This window comes from Elaeis guineensis, chromosome 5 (assembly GCF_000442705.2).
Source record: "Elaeis guineensis isolate ETL-2024a chromosome 5, EG11, whole genome shotgun sequence".
NCBI classification, from domain to species: Eukaryota; Viridiplantae; Streptophyta; class Magnoliopsida; order Arecales; family Arecaceae; genus Elaeis; species Elaeis guineensis.
The window spans coordinates 129795027-129814600 of NC_025997.2; the positions used below are offsets into that span (position 1 = coordinate 129795027).

At 38.3% G+C, this 19574-nt stretch overlaps 2 protein-coding genes across 12 annotated transcripts; both read right to left on the minus strand.

Moving 5' to 3' along the window:
- Positions 1 to 30: 30 nt before the first annotated feature.
- On the minus strand, positions 31 to 15476 carry LOC105045671 (protein ESMERALDA 1). 2 transcript variants are annotated; one of them, XM_073258570.1, is made up of 10 exons: positions 14850 to 15476; positions 11819 to 11888; positions 11227 to 11294; positions 11027 to 11115; positions 5200 to 5397; positions 4732 to 4936; positions 4320 to 4487; positions 2569 to 2736; positions 2274 to 2464; positions 31 to 741 (listed from the first exon to the last, which is right to left on the minus strand). In XM_073258570.1, exons 1-10 carry the CDS (start codon positions 15012 to 15014, stop codon positions 579 to 581), a joined length of 1485 nt encoding a protein of 494 aa, XP_073114671.1. In that variant the 5' UTR covers positions 15015 to 15476; the 3' UTR covers positions 31 to 578. The 2 variants fall into 2 exon arrangements, with proteins under 2 accessions (XP_073114671.1, XP_010922337.1); XM_010924035.4 differs by lacking the exon at positions 14850 to 15476 and adding an exon at positions 13279 to 13998.
- Positions 15354 to 19557, minus strand: LOC105046149 (uncharacterized). 10 transcript variants are annotated; one of them, XM_073258573.1, is made up of 6 exons: positions 19259 to 19557; positions 17893 to 18027; positions 17592 to 17694; positions 17330 to 17464; positions 17169 to 17252; positions 15354 to 15492 (listed from the first exon to the last, which is right to left on the minus strand). In XM_073258573.1, exons 3-6 carry the CDS (start codon positions 17676 to 17678, stop codon positions 15481 to 15483), a joined length of 318 nt encoding a protein of 105 aa, XP_073114674.1. In that variant the 5' UTR covers positions 17679 to 17694; positions 17893 to 18027; positions 19259 to 19557; the 3' UTR covers positions 15354 to 15480. The 10 variants fall into 10 exon arrangements, with proteins under 10 accessions (XP_073114674.1, XP_073114676.1, XP_029120672.1 ...); XM_073258575.1 differs by lacking the exon at positions 15354 to 15492 and adding an exon at positions 15711 to 17024 and having other exon boundaries at positions 17330 to 17504; positions 17622 to 17681; XM_029264839.2 differs by lacking the exon at positions 15354 to 15492 and adding an exon at positions 15711 to 17024 and having other exon boundaries at positions 17592 to 17681.
- Positions 19558 to 19574: the final 17 nt, after the last annotated feature.

Consider the following 19574-nt stretch of genomic DNA (forward strand, 5'->3'; position numbering starts at 1 on the left):
GGGCCTGAAGTCTAAATCTGAACAACAATGTTACAGAGAAAGAAGGATGACACCCTTCAACAAATAATTGCTCTTTTCAAGAATTTCAAAACTCGGCTGGGACAATAACCAAGTAATATACAAATAGACGATAGAGAAATAAGCCCACAGTATTAATGCCCCATATGCTTTGATAATTTCCATTTCCCTCTCTACATGAACATTTGCATATGATTGGGAAGAAAAAAAATCAAATCATATACAAGCCTCCACCAAAACTGAGGGAGCAGGAGCGAAGGAATACAGTGGTTTCTGACTGTTAGATACAGAGGTTGCGGATGTGAGACAAACTCTGTCAGTGCCCAGGGTTAACACCTCTGGATGAAAAGGCTCGTATCTCAGATCATCTCTTCCAGTTATACAAGAGGATGCAGATATCCCAGGCCAAAAAGAATTGTAGCAATATGCTTTCTGTTGGTGCCTGCAAGCTTGCAAAAGGACAGCACTCCCACCAGATGCCAATAAAAGAATGAATTACACACCAACGCAAAAATCAGGCATACTGCAATGAATGTTAACCAAAATCTCCCTAACTAATATTATGAAGCTGGTGGAGATTTTAAAACTTCTGATCTGTTCGAGCGGCACATGCAGTCCGGGCAAGGATAGGTGTATATTGAGTCATTTGATCTTTTAATCTCTATCCCCTTGGCATCACTATGAGCTCGCATGTTTAACAATTGACGCTTCAAGGCCTTCCAACTGTTTCAAAATAAGGGGGAAAAGGTGATGTACATGCAATAAGATCTTGCTAACAAAAAGGAAAATCCAACTGATTGATGATCAATAAACATGCAAGAAAGAGAAGCAAATCAGTCTTTAGAACTAACTGATAACATATGCAACTTTCTTTCTGAGACATCATATGCTTTGGTAAAGTGAATAAATTTTTCTTCCAAGTTTCTTTATTAATCATATGGACAATCACAAGTGAAAAAACCTGAATTTGGAAGATGGAAGTGTGTGTTTGGTGGAAGTGGAACATACAATACAATAAATGCTTAAGAAGAATGGAATCCCTTCAGTACCTCCAATTATGAACCACAAAACATGACATGCTTTATCTTATGAGATTTTCTTTCAAGTAATAAGGCATGCTTTCATTACAAGCACCTGCGTGAAACTTTCCACTTCACTCACTCAAGGACTTTGAGATACCTCAGGATATATCTTTCCCAGTCTTCCACTAAATCGACCCAAAATGATGAATATTGTCACAGCAAGTCATTTCTCAGTCATCGACATTAACAAGGTATTAGTTTTTTATACTTATTTCAACTAAAGTTGCATTCCCTCACTCTCTTCTAGTTCTATTGATGTTGCAATCCCTACCTTCCAAGGCTTCAATCGATAGTTTTTAGCATTCAACCTTAATATCACCAATTAATATTATGGTACAAAATGACCCTCCTTTAGGTTTGCTCTGATGTTATTTCAAGCTTTTCCATATGCTTTCTCATAACTATCATCCATGTGACCTCAAGTCTTCCCCTCCTCTTCCAATTAAGGCTAGAACTAGGCTTCGGCCATGCCGGCTTTCGGCTAGGCTATGGGCTAGACCCGAAAGAGTTCAAATTAGGTTTGGGCTTAGTGTAAAAGCCTGTTTGTTTTTCAGGTTAGGCTCAAGTCAGGCCTGGGCCAAGGCCTGGGTTATCCAAAAATTTTCGGGCCTAAGCCTAGTTCAAAGCCCACAGAAAAAAAGAGGGGCTGAGTTAGGGTACGGGTATTGTCTGGCCCAGTACAGCCCACTTCCAGCCCTACTTGTAATATTCATCAAGGGACCCCACCTTGCTGGAGCTCCCTTGGATCCTTGTTGTGTAAACACATATCATCAAAATCAATTCTCTATAAATTTCCAGAACTCCAATATGCTAGTCTCCCATTCTATCTATGCTGGTTATACATCTACATTATACATCTACCTCAATATTCTCATATGTGCTAGATTCAACTTGTTTATTTGGAGACTGTTTATTCTCACATGACAAGCCTCATTATTGTTCTACAACTTACCACCAAGGTATTTTTTGATCATAAGAGCATCACGAAATAGTTAGTGTTAAAAATTAATTTGTATTTCTGCAGAGGACAAAATACTATGATGAACTAGGATTTTAGATATAATCTACGAATGGATTGACATGAAAAGTTATTCAATGAAAAAAAAAAATAAGAGTTATTGCTCACAAATAGTATTGCAACAGAACTATTCATATTAATTCATAAAGACGCACCTAACTTTTGGATTGTCAAACAACAATGCCAACTTCCTTTTATCAGGCTTGATCGTCTTAGAATGTCCACCATACAAATATCTCCTATGGCCGATCAAAAAGTGAGGAAAATTCCCACCTTGAGTTGTCAGAAACACTTCACTATGAAGACAGACACTGTAGTCTATTGCAGCCATTCTAGAAGAATAGTTCTGGAAATGATAGTTCAAGTTACAACAAGTAATGAAAAAAATTATGCAACAGGCTCATTTTATGATATGAAATCTCCAGAACCATAACAACAAGTTAATGTTACCTTAAATGGAGCAAGCTCCTCTGGCGATGCTAATGTCTCTTTAGTTTGCAAAAGGGGAAACATTTCAAGAAGCGGAGCCATCGTCTTTTCGGCCTTGTAAATCTTACCCGAAGCCAAATATATAGCTGTATTATTACTGAAACCCATGCCTCGAAGCACCAAGCCAACCTGAGCACAAGAGACAATGAAGTAAACATGCATGATAATGCAAAATAAAATAAAAAGGAAAAAATAACGAAATATATACAAGTCAATAATTTCAGCATTTCCATAACAAACTATTCTACAAAGCATCAAGCGTATGAAGTCACTAATTGAAGACAGCTGATCCATGGGAAATAATGTAATTCAATTTTGCGAAATCATGTCACTTCAGTTGCTTATTTCATAAAAAAATAGATTAATAACTAAACTATCTGAAATAGTGCTTTAAGGATTCTTTAATTTTTCTTGCTCAGTTTACAAGATCTACGCTATCTAACTAGCTCCTTAGTGTCCCCAAGCATTAAGTAACAATTCTCAAATTTGTACCTATCATGATGATATGCCATAATATTTCTTTTGCTATTGACTGGAAAAGCTTCTTTTATGAAGAAAAGTATAGATATTTTTGCATATATACATATATTTTTCAAAAAGGGGATGAAAAGGGGGAAAACTTATTTGCTTACTTGCACAACAGAAATATAGGAGCATTTGCTTCATATAGATATGAGCCAAAATAGACTCAAAGGCAAGGGCAAGTGATATCCCACATTGTCTACAAGCAAGATTTTTTTCTTCTTGTTTTTTGCATTGGGAGGGTCATTCCCCACCCCACCCCGGGCAAAGCCCAGGCACCATGTTGACTGAGCCAGCACTTGCGGGATGAGGCTTAGCATAATCAGAGGCTGAAGCGAAGGTTGATGCCTAGTAGAATCAAACCCCCACCTCTTGCCGTAGAGGCTAGAGGTCATACCATCTGATCAAAAGGTCAGTGATACAAAGCAAGATTTATAAAAGGTCTCTGGGTAAAGCAATATAATTCTTTGGTCAACTTTGGCTCGCAAGTGAAGCTGAACACAACCTGATTAAAGTCCACCCAATCATTCATCATCATTCAAGGTTTATTCATGCAGACAACTTAGGCACTAAAACAAAGATATAATATTGATAATTACTCTTGGGATTTTAGAAAAAACTAAAAGCATCTTTTTGGCACTTATTTCTTTCTAATCAAGTTAAACACGTCCTACTCCACCCAAAAAAGAATCAGGTTAATACAATATTAAGCCAGTTAAAGTAATGCAGAACCTAGACCTCAAGGGAGACAGATGCTTTATCATTTCAAATAACACACTAGAGAGAGATGCAGTATTAAGCATCATCAAAAAATGATCATGGGAGGTAAAGGAACAAGTGGTTGTACGGTCAAAAAATAGAATGATAGCCAGTAGGGAAAAGTAAGCAGAAGGAAAAGCATACAAGGATGACCACAGACTTGGACCTATTCTACATGTATCAAGATAAGCAATTGACCTCAAACTTATAACCATAACCAACAAGCATCATTCCTGATCCTTCTAAAGGGGTCATCTTAATGAATCCTGCACTATCCATTGCTGAAGGATCATTGATTGAATAACAAAAAGCAAATCCAAGTCAATTGTTTTGTTAACGAAGAAGACAGACATGGCACATGTGGTTCCAGCAATCATTAGCTTTACTGCATTTTGATGCAAAATGGTATTAAAATCTAGATAATCATATACCTCCAAAGGTGTAAGCGGACATTTTCCATTCATCCTAATTACACCAGGGCGTATAACACGACCCGGTTTAGTAAACTTTCCTCTCCAACCTCTTTCTCTTGCAGCATTCATATCTTGTTTCTCCTCTTCACCACCATCAAATAAGCAACAAGAGAATGCAACCATATCCTGCAAAAGGGGACAACAATGTCAAATTTACTATTACATTTCCAATGAAGTAAAAAGGGTGTCCTAGCGGACGAAACTCCCGCCACTGCAGGTCCAGGGAGGGTCAGATGTACGCAGCCTTACTCTCACATGTGAAGAGGCCATCATTGCACCAAGGCCTACTCTCCACATTTTCAATTAAGTGCATGAAATGAAAAATTACAAGAGTAACCGAAAGTCCAAATCTTGGTTAATGCAAGCTAACCTCTTCAAAGCGAAGATGCACTGCAATATATCTACCATTGTTGTCTATGCTGCGTTCTTTCATTCGAGAAATTAACTTTTCAGCCAAAGTAGCTATAGGATTTGAAAAGCGCAAGGCTTCAAAATTTGCCAAGCATCTTAAGTGTTGGACTGCAGAAGGGGCATCAAATGACAGACGATTTGCAAAAGGAGATATCCTTATAAACCTGAATTTTCCAATCAAAAATTATATCTGTGAGTTATCATAAACCATTATCCATGGAAACTTGCAGCAATAAAACCATAAGAAAATAGGCCTACATGTTATCAGAGGTTTCTGATTATGTTAAAACAGATTATTTTATGAAAAAATCTTAATTAAGAAAAATACAGATCAAAAAATTTAAATAAACAATTATTCAGTAAGTCTGCAATTAACGACAACAATCTGCCAAGTAAAGGTGGCAGATAGATAGCATATTCAACTCACTTTTCTTCCATTAACTTAGGCAGGACAGCATCCTTGTAATATTGAATGGAAGACCAAGCCTTGATCTTGAAGTTATGGACATTACTCATATTGTAACCAAATCGTTCCATTATGAAGTCAGGAACCTTATCAACCACTCTTACATCATTTTTCAGGGTATTGATGAAGTGCTCCTCATCATAGATATCCTTAAATTTGCTGCAGACAACAATAAATATGTCACCAAGAACATCCAAATGGATTCTTTACGTACCATTTTAACAAGCAGCACGCTAACAAGTAGAATGTTATTTTCCACATGTTTCTTCATGTAACCAGTACGGTTTATGCAGAAACCCCTGAGAAAGCTTCAGAATATGATATCCATGACTCAAGGAGCATAAAAAGAACAAAAATCCAGAATGAAGAAATTTGAATCCCATAAAGCCTATAGCAGCAGAGAACCAGCAATGAAGGCATTCTAATGCACAATAAAAACGGGATGGACCCAACAAGTCTGTCAACCATGCCACAAGTACTACTTTCATGAAATTAAAATTATACTAATCCATTGTTATCAATATATATATATATATATATATATATATATATATATATATATATATATATATATATATATATATAGGGTTTTTTTAAAAAACTGAAATTTAAGTGAAGCCGGCAATCGAAAGCCGGCAATCCGATTGCCGACTTCACCGATTTTAATTTTTTTAAAAAAACATCTTAAACAGTGAAACCGGCAAATAGTTTGCCGGCTTCACTATTCATCTCCATTTTTAAAAAAGACCGACACATGAACAGGGGCGATAGCCCCTGTTCCGCGACCGTGACCGCAACGCCGTCCATGCTGCTTCCGCCGCCCGATGGCCACAACGGCCACCCAGAGTCCTCCGGCGGCCTCTCCCCTGTCCCGTCCTCCCATCTCCAGTGGTCTCCCCCCCTCTCTCTCTTTCTCTCTCATTTAACAACCCTATCGGACGAACAGAACGGAAGCTACCCTCCGACTACCATAGCGGGGCACTACCGGCCTCCAGTGGCGTCCTCCTCTCTCTCCCTCCCCTCTTCTCTCTGCCTTTATTTCCCTCTCTTTCTTCCCCAGCACCAGCGTGTGCCGTTTTCTCCGCCAGAACCATCCCGGCTCCCCACCGGTCCAATTCGACATGCCACGAAGTGCCCAATTTGGGACGGTTCTGAGAACGCTGTGTATATGTATATCTATATATATATATGTATATATACATATGTATTATGTATATGTATATATATGTCTATATATACATCCATATATATGTGTGTGTATATATATATATGTGTGTGTGCATGTGTGTGTGAGACAAACCATGTCTCTGCATGTGTTCTGTTATAGATTCTTCATTTGAGCTTCAATATTATATACATGCATATACATATGCATATATATACATATACATATTGTGTGTGTGTGTGTGTGTATTATAGATAGATAGATAGGTAGATAGATAGACAGATAGATAGATATAGATATATAAGAAATAATAAGGATGAAACGAACGTAAGCAATACTTATTTTTCGTTCTAAAATAATTTTTTTTCTAGGCATGATGCAACTGCTTTTGAGGAAGCCATAAAGGGAATATTTGAGAAAAAAATGTCTTACGTGAAGGCCAACAAGATTCCCATCCAATTATTTTAGCTTTCCTTATAGAAGTTCACAAGCTAATTAAGGGTAACAGAGTTTTAGGCATTTCACAAAATATCGATGACCGTAAGCCAGGGATGGAAGTACCATCTGGTTCACCAACGCTGGTCACTGGCTAGCATACAATATCACTGTGCCATGCCAATATAGGGTTCATAACAAAAAAGTAAAGAAGCAAAATAAAGAAAAGAGCCAATTTGTGTCAATAAATGCTAGTCCATGCCAGCTGTATCATGCCCATATCCAGTTGTCATGGTACATAACATTTTGCACACACTGGCACTTGAAAAAGTGAACGAAAACTCACCTTCATAATTAATAAGTTTAGACTATAACAGTATTTCCCTTTAGAATTTTTAAGCAGCAGTAAAGAGTCGTCAATTATAAAATAAGAGAAACATGCAAGTGCCAAAGTACCAGACAGTAACCCCTCTTTAGCAAAGACAAATAGCGAGCAAGTACTCCAAAACTAAGAGTTAACCTTTGATATGGCTAACATATAGAATGGTTACTCAACCGGGGGTCCCTGGACCAATCAAAGGACCAAACAGCACAGGTCAGACCAAAATGATAAATGGATCCATCCATCTAAATAGAAAGGCTTGAAATACACATACTCCACTCTTTAATTTCTCACCTCTTGCACCTTCCATTGTACTACCACTTGCATCTCTGCTGTCTGACACTAACTAGTCATATTTCTTATGAACATACCTTTCTAGGCTAGCAACCACTCAATTGGTGTACAATATGATGGGAAAGTCTACATTAAAGCCAAGCAGTGAACAGCTCCACCATTAGTGAAGTAACAGAAACCAATGAGATTATGATGCCTTTCGACACAGTACACATCTTCTGTCCCTAGTTAGGAACATTCCATCAAGATTTCAATCCGAGAATTACAAACCATATAAAGGCCTTATCTTGATTTGGGTATGATACATTGTAAAACATACCCATCATCTTGGGTACTTCTATCCAACTAATAGATCACATGCATATCAGCATCCACCATAAACCCTTTAATAAAGGTGAAAAGGCACCATTAAAATGAAACTTCACAACCTGTCCCCTTTTCATCCTTGCATTAAGCCTGTTAATCCTTGACCACGCCATCTTGAAGGATGTAATACTAAGAAGAAAACAGAAGCAACAAGATCACCAATAGTCCCCATTCTATGAATATCCAGAACCAAACATTCAGCTTCATACAAATGACATTGCATGCTAAATGTAACAAATATCTCATAGACTCGTAATATATATGCTGAATACATGTGAAACACATCAAGTAAAAACTAAACTAGTAGGTAATAGCAACTGGATTGGCTACTTATTTTAGAAAAAAATTGGCAGCAAACCACCCATAATTTTGTTATTAATTAAATTATAGGTTGTATAAGAAGAAGAAGGAATGTAGCACAAAATTTCCAAATCCCAGGAAATGGCCCAACTCTAGAAAGAACCAGTTCAACAGAGATGCCTTGAATATCAGACACAAATCAAACAAGCCCAGAAAAAAAAACCAAAAACAAAACAAAATACAAAAACAGCAAAGAAAATGACAACATGTATTTATTAAGTTGTCTTAAGAAAACAGCAACTCCGATCAAATAACAAAAGCAACCTGTGAATAGGTGCTTAATGAGTCTTCTTAAGAAAACAGCAACTCCCATCAAAAAGGTTGAATCATTATTCTTTACAAATCATCATTTATTCTGCACTAATCCTATGCAGGCATGCATTTCTTGTACATACCATCAACAATTTGGTTCCTATAAACCAAGGATCCAATAGTCCAAGTTTTCTAACTTCAAATCTCCTGGCCACTTTGTTAAAATCCATGTGCATAGCATGAAAAAAGAAACCTATCGACTATTTGACCTCCATTCAACAATTTTGTTGGATTAGTGCAACACTAAATCTAGAGTTGTAAGTCTCTCTATGTGACTTATCCTCACTCGACAAACACATAATCAAGAAAGGACATATCATCAATGGAACCTGAGTTTGCCGATTGCCACCTCTCCCATTAGTCAATGTATTAGGAAAGGTTCCGGGTTCAAGATTGAAAAGTGGCATCCACCCATTATGAGAGCATGTGCTGGCATATACTTAATGCCACATTATTTGTATACTAGGGAGATCTTGGGTACTTATACTCGACCAATGAATTCAAATAATACCATCCAATTAGCCTTTTTCGATGATATTCTGGGAGAGATTTCATACCAACCAACACAAGACAAGCTTGGAAGGTAGGGAGAATAGGATCATCTGATACCAAATTGATGCAGGACAGACAAAGAGAAGGGAAGAAAAGAACAACAAAATAAGGATCTAAAGCATCCAAATAGAACTTAATGCACTGCTTGCCATAAAAACATCACAGATTCATCCATGTTGACAAAAAAAACATATTTAACTCAAAAACAGGTCAAGTAGACAGAACCTTTCTTTCAGCCTCACATAAGAAGCATATAATTTTAAATTTCAAATACCATCCATTTTGATCCTAGAGAAACTTGTTCTTAACATGTTGGTCCACAAATTATAGCATCTCCCCTGAATTTGCAGACATATGCATGCCAATGTTTTTCTCATATCTTTTATCTATTCCCTATATATAATGGAAAATGCTGAAGTCCAGCACCAGCATGTTTAACTTCAGGACTTTCCACATTTAATCCAGAAATGGGAAAGCCAAGAGTCCAGCATCAGTGTGTTAGACTCCAGGACTTTCCATATTTTATCACAAACAGAAAAAAAAGAATGGCACGAGGATTTCTCTGAGTAATCTCTCCCTCTAACTTGATTTCTCCTTGTGGGGCCTCACATTCATTGAACAGCTGCACTTGAACTAGACTCCATTTATGATGTAATTGCATAGCACATGCTAAACTCCGGTCTTTACAATATCAAGACCATCAAATTTTTCAGGTTTGCATGCTTAATCCCAATCCAAATATCTGGACACTCTCACCTCCAACCTATAACCATTTCAATAAAACTTCCTGATCAACGATTCAGATCCCAGCAAGACGTCCCGTAGGACACCGGGATGGGATACCATCCCATGTGTCGAGACAGGGCCATCCCACTAGCATCCAGTATTCCAATTGGGGCTTCTTGAGATATCCTCTATCCCAAGTATCAGGACGGGATGGAGCAAGATGGCGACGCGTCCCATTCCATGAAAAAATCAGGACAGTCACATCCCACGAGACTTAAAACCTTGTTCCTAACAACCTCTTCCATTGTGTTTTCCACCACCATTACAACAACAAAGACTGGAAAAAGGGTAAAGGGTAAATCTCGATAGGGGCAAGACCGCCTTAGGCAGAATAATTGCCCATTAGAAACAACTTGTTCATTCTCCACACGAGCAACTAATTTGTATATCTTGAAATGCTCCTTCATAATGATTTTGACAACAACATGAGATTATCCTCGAATCTGTGCGGAAATCTTTCTGTTTAGTGTGAAGAGATATTACATAATTATCTACAACATCATACACTAACATATTTAGACCAGATGATCTGCTGCCAAGAAAACATAGGATTGGTTTTGCATGTTCTGAATGAAACTAGATGGTTCCACAAAAAACAGGCCAAATTGATTCAGAATAGCTGTATACCCCTCTCACTTAACTACACCAGATGAAGCATTTTGTATTGGATATTCCCATCATGTTTGGATCATATGAAAAAGCAAAATTTGTAAGACTATCATCATTTTAAAGGCCAAGATATATTTGGAAGCAAATAAACCATTGAGTGCAACCTTTACAATTACCATAAAAATGGTTAACAAACTTATAGATCCATTTGTTGGCACCTTTTTAATCAAACGATGTCTTAGACCAAAGCTTTTTACGTCCAGCTTATATGTCAAAATCAGTTCATCAATTAACCTTTAAAAAAAGTATGACACTGATATGTGATGATAGATCAAGGTAACCTTCAAAATTTGTTCAGCATAAGAATATGGTAATGCCTAAAACCAGATAACACTGATATGTGATGATAGATCAAGGTAACCTTCAAAATTTGTTCAGCATAAGAATATGGTAATGCCTAAAACCAGATAACAGGCCTGACTACATAAACTAGGTAATGAAGAAGACATAGAGCTGTATGCACAAACCTAGGATCCCTCCAAATGCTGTGATAGTGGAAATATGGGATAACAAGTGTTGCATTTAGATATCCTGCTACAGCAACTGCATTGCATATCTGTAAAATGTACAACAGGAACAAAGTAATGTGACCGAAGGCAAATAAATAAATGATATAACTAGAAGCCTTTGAAAAAAGCTAACACTCAAAAAGATGAAAGAGTATTACAGAAGTCCGCTGCTGATTCAAGCCGCCATTTGCTTCAACATATATGTAACCATTAGAATCAGGCAACTCTGAGATTAGAAAAAGAGAAGCTTCAATGAATTCTTCATCAATGAATAACTTTAACAGATCAACAAAATAGATACAGAAAAAAAGGGGGCAGAGAGAAGATGAAAAGTTCGATATCAAAATTTGTTAGCAGCAATCAGATAAATCATATCTAACAAGATTCAAAACTTTTATGAGTGCATAAACTGAATCCAGAAGATTAAACCTATAGGTAACATCCAACAAGAGCATGCAGATAGGAATGTCCTTTATTAAGAAATTTCAACAAGTTTCCTGATATACATTTTTTACAAAATTGCGAATCCAGTGAAGTTAATAGTATTATAATACAAACTGTAGCAAAGTTTAGGCACACTTGAATTACAAGCCCACAAAAAGCAGGAAAAAAGGCAAAAGAGCTTCGTATGCCAAACTAATACTCCATTACAACATTAACGACTTTCTACGCTGCCAAACTAATTCAAGCTTTCACAATGTACTCAGCAAACGAAAGTTTAAAGTTCTAATCTTTACAGAAATATCATACCATTCATAGTCATATTTATACATGGTCGCCACGTACCACCTTTATAGAGGTGTCTCCATACAGTCGCTAGCTACAAAAAAACAAAAAGAAACTTTAACTCATAAAAAAAAAGAGATTCAGCAACCCAAAAATTTTAATTACAATTATAAGATAGCAAAAACTTAAGAAAATGATTAAGCAAGTTTTCTTTGATTAAAAAATGATAATTCAGTTTAACAATCTAAAGTAAATGGTGGGTGCATATTCCACAGCCAAGGATATAGAATTGAAAAAACTTATGGTGATAGGTCAAGAATTATGGAAGAAAACTAAAATATCCACAATGGAGATGATAAAACCAGGATTCTTGAACCCAGAGACAAAAAAAAAAAAAAATCTAAAAGCAACGTTAAATTCATCACTATGCCCTTCATACATCAATAATTTTAGACTCAAAGAATTCCTACATACTTTTCTCAAAAAAAAAAAAAAAGAGAGAGAGGGGAAAAAAGAACCCCCAAATACATAGTGCTTCTCGAACAAAATGCCTAAAAAGGCATGCTCATGATGAATCAAATATGGTACTCCCTAAAAATGAAACATGCGTGTACCAAGCTCATCTCCTTCATTTGGATTCTCTTACAAAATTTTATGTTAAAATCTTATGTTGGTCGAATAACATCCTAGCTAATAGTGCCTAGTCAATTCATCCTCTTGATATTAATTTACCCAAACACCTTCATCGATTTTTCTATCGTCCAGTTTTTAGAACGTGATGCACCATATATATCTTTTTTTTTCAGAAAAAAAAAAAAAATCACAACTCACCTCCAAAATGAAAAATCAGAAATGCTATTCACCGCGACAAGAAACTTGCTTTTATGGGTAAATCATTTTCAATACCTAACATCTATCGTTTGCACTGTGAAAGCGACATATCAACTTTGGGCATTATAGTCGCTTTAAGGATATGCAGCAAGAAGTTTCCTTGTCAAAGGTGCGTAAATACTCAAACAAAGAGGGGGCAGAGGAGTTTATATTGAAGGAAAAAAAGGTTTAAAGCAAAAGGGAGGTAAGAGTTTTGAAAGTCACCATGCATACGCCATCAGTGTCATATTTAACATCTAAAAATGTTACCATCTCGCCCCAGGAGTTAGGTTTGGTAACACGCAAGATCTACAGTATGGTACATTGTCGTTTTAATCTTTGCAAAGAACCCCGATGCAAATGTACCCATAAAACAGACTCGGAAGCAGGAGATCCCGCAAGTAATTATGCCATCATAAATAGATCACCAATTTTTCTTGGATAATTTTGTTCCTTCCTAGACATTAGATCATCCATCCTCGAGGCAAGATTCAAAAATTCGATACCGAAGTCCATCTATGCGCCCCCAGAGAGAAGTCGAAGCACCAGAAAATACAAGAAAGAGCAGATCCAGAGGGATTCTTTAAAAAAGGGGGGCGGGTTCAAGAACTGACCGCATCGGAAGAATTATCAGAGTCCATATCGGGGCGGAGACGCTGGTACAGCTGGGGGCTCCGGTAGACGGAGCCAGGAGCGGGGCGGGAGATGATGCGGGGGACGCCCTCGAGGGAGACAGTGCCCATATAGAATAGCATCCCGGCGACGTAGAGAAGCGGCGCGAAGAGGAAGATGGCCTGCCGCCGGAGGAGGAGCGATAGGAGCATCCACGCCAACCGTTGCAGAAGGGTCCGCGGCGCCTGGAGGGCCCGGCCGGAGGCGGACTTGGAGGGACGCCGGTGGATCCTCGGCGAGCGGCGGGGCGACGCCGGCGGGGACGGCGTCGTCCCCCCGCTGCCGAGGCGGTTGTAGGCGTGGTGCGGCACCATCACGTCGTCGTGGTCGTCGCCGGAGGCGCCGCCGAATCGTGGGGGGATCCGTCCGTCCCTCCCCACCAGTGGAGGCCGATCGCGGGGTCTACGGAGAGGGTTTTGTATTCGTTTCTTGGGCGCAGGGAAAGCGAGGAGGGAGCGGATCGGCGGGGCGGTGTTTGGGAGGGGAAGGGGGGTGCGGGGCACGTGCGGAGGGGGGGTGGGGTAAGGACCGGGCTTTGACCGCTTGGACGGCTTTCCGTCCTCTGAACGCAGTTCTCGGACCTCGTAGTCGGAGAGGAGGGCTTTGTTGGTAGATGGTTCAGATGATATCCAGCCGCTGGAAGTTGCGTTCTGGTCACCTTCTTTCAACTCCGTTCAGAGACAAAGGTCCATTCCGCTAGCAAGTCTTCGGCCTTGGCAAGGGCCAGGCTGGGGTGGGCGCAAACTCGGTTATACATGTCTATTTTAGATTTGAATGGTTGTTACTTTGGAAAAAAAAAAAAAAAGCATTTGAAAATCACGCATTCAATGATAAAAAAAAGAAAAATATACTCATAAAAATTTTTTAAGGGTGCTGATGTGGTTGGAGCTGGATGTTATCCAAGATCTACGTGGCTGAAAGGGATCCGTAAAAAAAATCCGCACTCAGCGGAGGGAGACCCCAGAATATCACAAGGAAGGTTTGACCAATCTTCCCTCTTTAGCGGTGGAACAAAATTGAGGAGGGGGACATGAAGAATTAAAAAGAGCTAAACCTACTTAGCTCGTTGGCTTCTTTTTTTTCGTTTACCAGGAAGCATGTTCAACCATGCTTCACTTTTTTTTCCCTTGCTGTCGTCTTCCCCACGAAAGCCAAACTCTTGGCCTTCTACTTATTAAATTATATTAAATTACATATGAATTGCCGAATCTGTCTGGCAGGGTGCTTCCCATAGCACTATTAAATGCTTTGGTAACTAAGTTTTACACGTAAATGCAACAAACTTGTCTCACCATCTTTCTACACCAATCTTCAGCCAAAGAGGAGGGCAAGGCTCTTCTTATTATCCTACATATCCAAACATACCTTATTGTAAATATTCAGCAGAAATTACTTTGTGCCTGATTTTCTAGTCTAAATAATATTGTTGAATTCACCTTGATATAACTGTCGACAAATGCAATGAGTTCACCAAAAATAAGAATATCAAATACAAATATGGAGATATGTTCACCTTTCTGTAAACGGAATCAACATCAGTAAGCAAGTAGATGGCTGCATTGCTTGAAAATCCATACTCAGATTGTAAGGGTATGACATTAGCTGCTACATCCTCCAACAAGAGGAGTTCGTTTATGATTGATGCAGCATCTATCTGTCCAGATTGCGGAAATGACATGCAGAATTATAAAGAATTGACAATCAGAAACATAAAAAAAAAAAATATATATCTTGCAACTTGTAGGATGCAGTTATGCTGATCTTATGTTTTCCTCGTACTAGTAGTAATTCATAAACTTTGCCCCCCCAAACAAAAAATTCTTTAGAGGAGCCACTAAATGCATGACGATGTGGTGCCCCATCAACAGAAATGGTACAGACTCCGAAATTTCAAACTCCCGACTGGTTTGTACCCCTCCTGCGGCTCCAATGGTGGTGAAAATTCAGAGATTTTGTTGGCTCCAAGGGAGAGCATACAGAGAGTCAGGTGTAGATTTTCCATATCCCAGCCCATAGCCCCAGTCGAATAAGAATAAGCTCAAAAAGCATGCGCATGGTGCTGGTCATGCGCACATTGGATCCAGTTAACAGAAACCTCGATCATTGGGATGCCAAGATGCTTGCACAAGTATACAAGCTCAACATCAAAGCACCACCTGCATAAAAATTTAAATACATCAGTTTTTATTACCATTATCAGGATAGTTTTTTTCTTCCTTCGTGGATCTTTAGCCGAAGTTTCTAAAATTTAGGAAGACTTGGCGAAACTTAAATGAAAAGGTGAGACAACTATAGGACCATTAACCAATTATGGTCTCAGCAAGGAGTCCCGGGAGGGGTGGACTATTTTCACAAAGCTGCTGCCCAAGGGCTCGAACCCGCACCAAGCACCCCTTTAAAGGAGAGATGATTATATTGAAATGGTATCTCATAATTGATGAGCATAACAAATAGACAGCTGGGCATGCAACACACCATTTAAATCATTAATAGAAACATCTACCTAACAAGAGAGATGGATTACCGAAAGCACCATGATAGAGTATGTCAATAAAATAGAAAGATCCAACAACATTGTAAGGCGTGCTTTTGGGGGAAAAAAACTGCAACCCGATAACAAATTTAATCCGATATTCATAATTAGTTATTTTAAATCAAAGAATTTATAAAATAAAAATTGATTGCAAACTGGGGCTTGCCTCAGTTCTCACATTCCTTTGCTTGGCAAGTAGATGTTTTAGATTTAATTCTTGGGCAGTGCATCCCCAAAAATCTGGTCTTAGGTAGTCATAGTGCAGGTAAATGTCCCTCCCTTTCTTTCGCAAAGAAAAAGAAAAGAAAAAGGTGAAATGGAAAATCGAGAATATCAGGAGAAGTTTGATATTTCATAAGATTATTTAGCTAGGCTTCATGGCACTCTGTTAACAAGATCATTATCTTATTTAACCACTAAGCCTGCATTTTGTTGCTGTGAACTATGACTAAATTCAATTTTTATTTTTTCAAGAAAACAATTCAGTGGATCCTTATCAATTCTCCACTTGCATCCACAAGTGAGAATGGTCAGCCCAAAGAATTAGCTTCAGTATGCAGCAAGTACCAAGATAACTAGGACACAATTTCGCCAGAAACTAAGTAATCTTTTTCCTTTTTTGTGCAATGACTGTAAGATGTAATGTCGGGCTGGCTATAGCCAAGGTTCTTCAAATTGCATTGAAATCCAATATGATCATCAAGGGTTATAATGGACACTGAATCTGTAACCATCAGTGACCGGCCAGTCATCCAAGTGTAAAACCATGGGTCAAACTAGCACATTTCTGGAGAATCTCATTCCCCCTTTCCTAATGACAGGCCTACACTGTAATTTATGCTTATGATCACATTTTGCACATTATATTTATCATTCTAAGGTTATTTCTCAGAGTGATACCAAAGTTTCCACTTGCCATTCGTAAGAAAGAAATCTAGGTTCTGTTCAAGTGCCCATGCAACAAAGTTCTGCAGGTCAATATTACCCACCAACAGGCACAGCTAGGAAAACAAGAGATGCTACAAGAATAGCACATCAGTTCTAGAAGAAGAAAGGATGTCATCAGTATGAACAATGTCATAGTAGATGCCTCTTCAATCGAATATTTGTGAATAGCTTCCGGGTCGCAGCTCTGGTAAACATCTTAAAACCACTCTGTGACAGATGTAAGAAGCAACATTATAAGAAAGTATGCAACCCCACAAACCTCAGGGTTTTAATGGCACTCCAAATCTACAAGCACATGTTATCATCATCATAGCTAGATCGATTGGGTCATCATAAAGCATATAAGCATACCTGCGTGTCATGAATTCCTGGACCAGCAGTTAACAGCACTATGAGATGGAAACCCTTCATAAGTAAATTACGGTACCACTTCCTCTGAAATAATATATAAACTGTCATCATTGTAGAAGGGAAGGACTAGAGAAAACTAATTGGGGGAAAAGGAAACAGACTGTAGCAAGAGCTTGCTTCTCAAGACGAGCACAAGAACCAAATGCAGCAACCTCAATATCAGATAGCTTCAAACTCAGGCCATTAGGCATTGCAGCAGATAAGTTATCTTTATCCTTTTCAGCCAATGCATGCATCTTCGCAAATAATCAGTCTGTTACTTTATTTCAGCAAATTCTTAAAGAAATCCAGAGCAAACATGAGATTAAATTAGATAGGAAGACTGGGTTTGCAAATATCTGCAATTTGAATGCTCAAACAGACCTGAGTTTCAAGCTTTTCAAGGTCAGTCACCTTGGTTGCTCCATCGGCATCAAGCATTAGTACCAGTTCACCACGTGAATGGAGCATTCCCTGTTTAACAATGCTTTCACAAGATTGGAAGCATTAATCAATCAATACTGCATATGAGGTAACAACTTAACTAACTAGCAGCATCAGCAGATAAGATCCTGAACTAGAACCAGCAGATCACTGTCACTATCACAAATAATTATTAAATATAACTCTAAACATCATTGCCAGATAGCCTTGGAAAAAAAACATCAGGCTATAAAGGACTCACTTTTCTTATAGCTTCTCCTTTCCCATGATTTCTTCCAAGTAGAATAACCCTTACATTATCGATCTTGTAATTCCTTACGAAATCAAATGCTACTTTTGATGTCCGATCAGTACTTCCATCATCAACTATCAACACCTACTTAGGAACATCCAACAATGTACAAGCAGGAAAATCTCAATTTTCTTTTATAGACAGCTAGTCAGTCTATGATCATCAGGAGCAAGTGGTAACCAACATAGATGCAACAGCGAACAACACTACAAGCTACTAAATAGTATAGAAAATGTTATCTATAAATTATATTATGGTTTTGAATCTTTTGATGCAAGATCAAGTTATTTCACTAGCATAGTCACTAAGCCCTGTTGTCTTTTGTTCCCACCTTAAGCTTATCTAAGAGTAATGCTCCACTTCAACATTCAAAGGAACCATAGCTCTTAATTTAAAAGATTTGAACAGCCATTAGTTGCTGCATCTGGATAAAGTAGCCAGGATACATAATTTAAGCTTGATTTGGATTAACATTTCATGTTTGAGACAAAATTGAAGTAAATGGCACTTTGTTGTATCTTCCTAGTAGTCTGCTTGGGGCTTCTTGTATTTTGACTTTGCCTTACAAATGATTAGTCTATAATTTGTGAATCTCGTCAGTGCATTTCTTTTATTTTCGTCTGCGAACTACCTTCTTAAATACCACTGTATACATCTAATAGAAATCAAAGAGAGCAAAACATGTAAATTGTATAAGTTGAGAGAGGACTATGAATTTATGATGTGTATATTCTATTTAGATATGGAATTGTTTGGTGAATATGCTAGATATGGATGTAGTGTCTCGCGCATTAAAGCAATTTCAGTTTCCTCTAATTTATGCATAATAAATCTCTGGATTGTACCTCTAGCCAAGAACCTAAATCCATGAAACTACGGAATTAACTTGACGAACATTTTTTGAATAGAAAAAACTCACCATGGTAAACAAATTTCAAAAGGTTATGAATTCATGTCCCATCCGCACATCCGTTAGTTTGCATGACATTATCGTCAATGGTGCGACACAGGTGCACAAGCTCTAGATCTAAGTTTTTCTTTCATTGCCCAAACCCATATCCAGTTTATTTTATTTATCTAACACTGCATTGTGAAATCCAGATTCTTTAAATCTATCTATGTTCACGCAATTGAAGCAAGTTATCCAACAATTTCCCACATTAGCTAAACACTTGAGCAAGAATTTATGATAAGAACAGCAAAGACAAAAATCGATAATACCTGAAAATTTTCATCAGCGGTTCACAAACCAAGACAAAAAGGAAGCACTGAAAAAAAAAAAAAAATCTAGTTTTGATTTTGCTGGCGTGCTTACCTTCTTCAACGAGTTGGGGTCCTCGAAGAAGGCATCGAAGATAGATGGCAAGAAAGGCGAAGAGGGTTTGGACTGGGAAGTGAGACGATGGAGGGTTTACGAGGGCTTGCATCCGATTTTTCTGACGCATTCAAGGAAGAAGGCCGCAATGCCGAGCACCAAGATCAATGCCTGCGAAGAGAGAAGAAGAGAAGGAAAGAATCGATTGTGAGAGGAAATAGGAAAGGGGGATTAGGGCTAGGGTTTGGGATGGGAGTGGGGAGAGACGAAACAGAGAGGAGAAGAGGAGGGAGACGGGGGAGAAGTGGATCGCGGA